The sequence below is a fragment of the Ammodytes marinus genome (assembly GCF_949987685.1).
Source record: "Ammodytes marinus genome assembly, chromosome: 10".
NCBI lineage: Eukaryota > Metazoa > Chordata > Actinopteri > Uranoscopiformes > Ammodytidae > Ammodytes > Ammodytes marinus.
In genome coordinates, this window is record NC_137214.1 from 30,017,132 (window position 1) to 30,024,631 (window position 7,500).

At 39.7% G+C, this 7,500-nt stretch overlaps 1 protein-coding gene across 1 annotated transcript in view; it reads right to left on the reverse strand.

The window, feature by feature from the left end:
- LOC307257004 (uncharacterized protein) overlaps nt 1-6,029 on the reverse strand; it is a gene marked incomplete at its 5' end in the record, with an annotated part of 6,580 nt that extends 551 nt beyond the window's left edge. The window contains 3 exons of the mRNA XM_080036118.1: nt 1-1,148; nt 3,879-3,979; nt 5,715-6,029. The exon at nt 1-1,148 is cut by the window's left edge and continues 551 nt beyond it. Coding sequence (XP_079892244.1) covers nt 707-1,148; nt 3,879-3,979; nt 5,715-6,029 — 858 coding nt within the window. The 3' untranslated portion in view covers nt 1-706. The remainder of the gene's footprint in view (nt 1,149-3,878; nt 3,980-5,714) is intronic.
- Nucleotides 6,030-7,500: the final 1,471 nt, after the last annotated feature.

Consider the following 7,500-nt stretch of genomic DNA (forward strand, 5'->3'; position numbering starts at 1 on the left):
CAGCACATTTCGGTTAGGAATGGTTTTTTCTTTAACCGGTTAACCACAAGAATTAACGGTTATTAACCGGTTAACCGTTAAGATTTAATTTAGCTTATTTATAGTGAAATACATGAAGCATTATAGCAGGGCTCCCGACTTTCTTTGTTCCATGGATCGGCATATTAATTTAAAAACAATTCAGGGACCAGTCGCCAATGTAAATGCTTTTTGACACAGTTCACTTTCTTACATCCGGTTTAGCGATATCAAAATAAGAGTCCGGATTTGAGAGAAATTAAGATGATTTAATTTTTTTTAACCGTTTAACCGTTTGGTATTAACCGGTTAAAGATCTTCTTAACGGTTAACCAGTTAACCAGTTAACCATGGTCATCCCTAAACGGTACCCTTAGATCAAGCACGCGTTTCCACTGCCGACAGCGGGCTTACTTGGTAGGCAGGGTTTGTGCCACACAGAAATTGACTTGGTCAGAGTATGTGTTCCCTGCGTTCCGAATCTCATACTCTTTCTTTTTTTCTCTTCTACATACTACATCTGACCATAAAAATAATCTAGTTAGGATGCAGTATGCTACAATTGGGACATACTTTTACTCTTTTATTTCATCATAACATTGAGCCTTGATCTTGCCTCTTGCTTTTATATCCGTCACATCCCCGTTTGTTTTTCATACGGAGGCTCAGTCGATTGTGACAGATCTTTTCATACGCTTGCTTTAGGAGATTTAAACAGTTTCCTCTTCTTTAGAACCACACGAGTGTCCCAGGGCTGTTTCCTGTTGGAGTTATTATGCACCAAACGTTTGCCTGTGGCCGTAGGACCAGGAAAACCCTTCTGTTGGTTACTATCAGTCTCTGTCCTCATGAGTTCCAACCTCGCCCGGTTCAATCTAGAATGGAACTCTGTGCGCAGTTCTAGATTCTTCTCAGGCGGCAGTTGCCTCAGTCCTTTGGCTATCAATCGCCCAAATAGTTCGTCTTCGTCCTCTTCGAATGCCTGACGCGCGTGTGTGGGGTTTGGCTGCTTTCTCTTGCCGTAGTTCACAGGACTCATGTTTGGGCTTTGTGGTGACGGGGAGGAGAGAGGCAGCTGTCCCGAGGAGCAAGGGGACATGGATGGGTTGCTGTCTTGGGATGAGGTGCACCTTAAAAGACAACAAACAAAAAAAAATATTTGGCATAAGCAAGTTTTTTTTAACCGTACAGTCAGAATATCAAGGTCACCGTACAGTAAAAAAAATGTATTGTACAAAAACAATTTAAATGTTATCTGTTTTGTTATTGTTTCTTGTTTGCATTAACAATATGCACCAACAATCTGGAACAAACTCCCAGAGAACTTGAGGTCTGCTGCAACTCTCAGTTCTTTTAAATCGAGTCTGAAGACTTTTTTGTTTCCTTTTTAACTTGCAATTTTAATTTTATTTGCTTCTTTTATTGTGTTTTTAAATCGAGTTTTAATTTTTTAATTTTTAATTTTTTATTATTTGCTTCTTTTATTCGCTTTTAAATGTTTTATAATGTGTTTTATGTATTCTAATATTGCCCCTGTAAAGCACTTTGAGTGGCCTTGTGTCTGAATTGTGCTATATAAATAAACTTGCCTTGCCTTGTCTAAACTCATGCTGCAGCATTCACACTAATAAAAGGTACTTTAAAAAAACTAATCAAAAAAACAATACAAATAGAATAGAATTAGGTATAATGAGACCCAAACAATACATTCAAATAGTAGTAATAGTGTTAAAAAAATAGAATGCCCAGTTAACATTGATTTCCTAGTGTGAATAATGAACAAGTCAGGGATAAACAAAACAACGGTAAATGTTAAATGGTAAATGGACTTGACTTATATAGCGCTTTCTAGCCGATTTTCTCAGCCCCAAAGCGCTTTACATATCTTATCACATTCACCCATTCATACACACACTTATACACCGATGGCAGTAGCTGCCATGCAAGGCGCTCTTTGAACCATCGGGAGCAATTTGGGGTTCAGTGTCTTGCTCAGGGACACTTCGACATGTGGCGGGGAGACGGGGGATCGAACCTCCGACCCTGCACTCCAGAGGCGATCTCCCTACCCACTTCGCCACTGCCGCCAACGGTAAATAGATAGTTTATCATTGACGAAAATCTACAGAAATATTTGCGTATTTCATGTGTCACGTTATTGGCCAGTACATGTACTCTTATAATAGGTCCATGTCGTGTCATTGTTCGCCACACAGACACTTATTGTTAATGTTTTGTATTTTGCATCGTTTAAACTCAATAAAAAATTACTTAAATGATTATTTTAACAATACAAAAATAATACCTTACAATAAAAAACACAATATATTAAAATACAACTAGTAGTAAGTAGTAATAAATAAAAATAGAGCGCACACTTAAAATGTTTTACTTCATATTGTTAATTACGAAGTCAAGGATAAACACATGTAAACAGACTGTGTGCTATTGTTCATAACTTGAGAGGGGATATGCGAAAAAAAAAGAATTTCAATAAATTGTGTAAATTGACTAATAAAGCCCCTATCTCACTGGGCTGCGACAGTATGCGACAAGTTGGAGACACAAAGTTGCGAGAAAATATGCAAATTAGCAACAATTTTATCTTGCAGTCTCACTGAGTTGGTTCCTCACGACACGTTTTGCGAATGTCCTGGCCAACACTTGCCAGGAGGTCGCATTTATGCCTCACGAACGTCTGGCGAGCGTCGCACGAACGGAATGTCAGTATAATTTTTGTCTCAAATCAGTCACAATTTAGTTTCATATATCGCCAAACCCTCGCAAAGTTGTCTCACATTTCTCGCACTTTCTGACTCGCGGAAACTAAATTGAGAAGGGTTTGCAACGCGTTTGAGACATGCGACCACTCTGAGACTATTTTGAGACTAGATTTGTCGCACACTTTTTTTGAACATGTTCAAAATTCAAGCGGCTCTGCGACTCATGCGAGGAAATTGAGACCTCCGCAAACGTTTGGAGACAGTTTAGAGCAGGGGTGTCCAAACTTTTTTCACTGAGGGCCACATACAGAAAAATCTACGAAGGGCCGGGCCACTTTGCAAAAATAATACATTTATCAGGACATGTAGCTGCTCTGATGTTTAGTTTCATAGTGTTTTCGTAAATTGTAATCCTTCTTCACGGCAACACTTTACTTGCACATTAAACAGATACATTCCCCCTCTTGTTAAATGCCATTGATACACCCAGTGTTTTCTGCTTTTGCGTCCAATGTCCAGCTGGGTGAATATAGTAGCCAGCCGAGATCCCGCCCCTCCAAGGGGAGTCCGGGGGTATGCCCCCCCGGGAGATTTTTTTTAAGTTTTTAAAGTGAAATACATGAATCTGGTGCACTTTGAGAGGGAAATTAAGAGGCTAAAGCTGAAGAATTTTGTATGAAAAAAAATGGAGACACTGTGCCAGATGCATTAGAAGCTATTGGAGAAGGACACATGGATTTTCCATAATAATATTAATTTAAAATAAAATATTATGCAGGGTCCTCTGGGATGGGCTTGGTGCTCTTTTTCTTTTATGGGACATATTTCTCTGTAATATAATGAGTGCATTTAAATTATTTAAAAATTAAAAGGACCATATTACATTATATTTTTAAAATGTGCCACGGGCCAATCAATCAGTTTTTTTTTTTTTTTTTTTTTTTTTCAAAGGGCCATATTACATTATATCTTTAAAATCGGCCGCGGGCCAATAAAAAGCGGGCCGCGGGCCGCAGTTGGCCCGCGGGCCGTAGTTTGGACACCCCTGGTTTAGAGACTCCCTCGCAAATGCAGTCTCCAACTTGTCGCAAACAGTCGCAGCCCAGTGAGATAGGGGCTTAACTTAAAGGACCGTACCTTGTAGGGTTGTTAGAGTCCGACACCAGAGGCAGATCAGCAGGAGGTCCGGCAGCTACACTCTCCGGCTGCAGCACAGAGCTCTCCATCCCCGCCTCACTCTGACACACACACAGAGAAACAGTGTTGGTGAGAAGTGGACTATATGGAATTAAACTACATTAACACTGGCAAACACATTTAGATCTCAGGGCTATTCACATTCCAGGTCACGCACCAGTGAAACTATTTGCTTATTGTTTAAAGTTTTTTTATTACCAAATGTTATGTACATTTTATTGTTTGTTTTAAGTATGGGAATCAGTGGCATTTTTTCCCTGACATGTTACTTTTTTGGTTTTGTAGTAGGCCTATATTTTGTAATGTTTTCACATCACAGGTAGCGTACATTGTGAATTTGATTTTTTTTTAACAAACACTACTATAAAAACTAATTTTTCTAAGTAGGTTTAAAAACTATTTAAAGTAGATTTCGGCCAATTGCAGCTTTGCTCTTGCTCAACTTCTAACGGTATTTGGTAATTTGTACCTAGTAGCTTCCCGTAGCTTCCCCAACACTTGTAAGGGCCCACTCACACTAGTGCCACGGCCCCGTGCCAAAGCTCATTAGCATACTAAAGTCTAGAACGTTTGGCTAGTGTGACCACGCCAACTGTATTCCAGCACGGAACAGCCCCTTGGCCACGGCACACCTGGGAGAGGTGTGCCGTGGCCAAAGTACAGATGCTAATGAGATGACACGCGCACAAGCAAGCGCACAAGCGGCGTTCCTGACGTGAATTTATTAAGGATGCATTGTCCGTTAACGTCCGCTGCCTTACTAGTCGGCACCAGAATTGCCCACCACTTGGACTTGTAGCTATAATGTGTGAGAATTAACGTGTGTGTAGGCCTAGGTGTGGGCTAATAAAAGAGGGAGAGAGCTAATTAGGTCGGCTCAGAAAGCAAAGCAAAAATGTTTTCGTGTTTACTCACGTTCGTCAGATGATTTTTTTTCTTTTTCCTCCCGTCAGCTGTCATAACTGCATTTACGCATGGCGGTGGAGACGCACCCAAAACAACACACCGCGGCCCGGTGATAAGGAAACAGTAGCCTACGCTAAGGTTTAACAAGAAACTTTATAAAGACACTTAAAAAAACGATCTCTGCCCATACAAAAAGTTCTGACTTGGATTTGATGGAGCGATCGATGTGTACAAAACCATCCGGATACATAGCCTATGGTCTGATGACGGGCCGTTATATTAATAATAAACAGCGTGCTGCACAAATATGAGACTGTCCACCGCGACCTATTACGTCAAGGCTACATTAAAAAAACAATAGCTTAAGGATTCTCGTTGCTCTAATGTGGAAGTGGAATATTTGATGCAAATTTGGCCGGATGAAAATATTCACAAACAGTCGTATAGCCTACAAGTAGACTACGCTCCAAATCCTAAACGCGCACGGTGCAAGTATGCCCAGGCCACGAGCAGTGTGAGCACGGGCCTGCGGGGGGAGTGGGGAGGGGGGGGAATCGTGCTGAATCGTGCTGAGCACGGAACAGGCAAACGGCACTAGTGTGAGTGCGCCCTTAGAAAGTACTTTAACCCCAAAATATAACATAGCATTGGCGAAGATGATGAGATGAGATTAGGCATTCACATCTAGAGAGTAATTTACTATTTTAAGCGATTTGAACAGTATGCACTCGCCAGTTGAACTCAAAACAAAAGACTGAAGCTTCATTGCTGCTATCAGCTAGCCTAGACATGCTAACGCTCGTTTTTTAACCACATATTGTGTCAAATTGAGATTTTTACACAGTGTTACGATAGGATGATTTCCGTTACCTCTTCCGGGCAGTTTGAACCCTTCCCCCGGTGTTTTATGCACTCCGAAAGCCAGTCTAGCTTAGCCAGAATCGGAATAACATGGCTACGGCTACCGCTACTGCCTTTCGTTTTCCTCTTTGCCTTCACGTATCGATCCCGTAAATCCTTCCATTTCTGCCGGCAGACTTGCTCGTCCGTCCCCAGAGTTTCAGCGATCTCTTTCCAGGAGTCTGCGAGCTTGTAGAAGTGTTTAAACTCGTGAACAGAGGAGTTGTAGAGATGCGGATAGCGGCGAACCTCATCGCAAAGCCTCTGGTCAAAGGAGGCAGCCATTGTTGTTATTGTTGATGTTCGAATTCTTCTTCGTGGGATTTCTTCTTGGTAGTATTCTCGGGTAAACGCCACCAACTGGGCGGGAGGGTTACCACCAGATCACGCAATACAAACTATCACAACAGAAGCTCTTCAATTATTATAATACAATATATAATACAAACAGATCTCCTGAAAGCAACAAGGCAAGGCAAGTTTATTTCTATAGCACAATTCAGACACAAGGCCACTCAAAGTGCTTTACAGGGGCATGAAATACATCAAGATTAAAATACATCAAGTAAAGAATACACATTAACAAAGTGAATAAAAATAAATAAATTATTGAAATAAAACATTTAAATAAAATAAAAATTACAGGTTAAATGGGAACCAAGTAAAGAAGCCAACAATTGCAACCATTACACTTATTCAGCAATTACAAAAAGCCTTATATTCACATGCAACAATACAGTTAATCATATCCATTTCTTATTAATTAATTATCTATTTTTTATTGCATCCACTTCATCAACAATCCCACATTCTTAGGTCTAAAATCACTCGTATTTTTTTTTAATATAAATAATGTAACTTCCTATATCATATTCATTGTACGAATGGAGAAATACTAAGCTGTCTTTATTTGGATTGTAATTTTTTTAAACTTTTTATTATCACTTAAAACTCGGCAAATCTAGTCAAAATAACGAGAGATAACTGAACCTTTATTTAAAGGTGCAGTGTGTAATATGACATCATCAAGAAAGTTCTACAAAGTTCTAGAATGCAACACTTTCTAGGTAACCCCACCCCTTTAGAATAATAACAGAAGCTACAGTGGCCTTCAAGGACGAGAACAATTCAAAATTCTAAACAATGCACCTGATGACATTCCAATTATGACACTTTCCAGATGGCGGCACTAGGCCTTGGTCCAAAATATACAGAAATATGGACATATATGAGACCCTTTCTAAGGGAAAAATTAATAATTAAAAAAAAAAAGTTCAGCTATTATGCACTAAATTAAGTGTACATATGGATATTATAATTACTTTCTACAAAATCTGCTAGGAAATAAAACCCAAAATTCTACACACTGCAGGTTTAACGCATTGGGCAGTGAGGCCATTTACATGTTCCCCTGAAGAAACAGGCAGATAGGGTACGGAGAAATTCAGGGAAATTGATTTTTAGCTAATGATCAAGTCTGATGAAGGCACAGGTCTTGTTTGTCTGCCATGGGTCGACAGGTTTGTGTCTCAGTTTGAACCTTAAACCTGCAGTGTGTAGAATGTTGTGTTTTATTTCCTAGCAGATTTTGTAGAAAGCAATTATAATATCCATAAGTACATTCAATTTAGTGCATAATAGCTGAAACATTTTTTTTTAATTATTTATTTTTTCCATTAGAAAGGGTCTCATATATGTCCATATTTCTGCATATTTTGGACCAAGGCCTAGTGCCGCCATCTTGAAAGTGTCATAG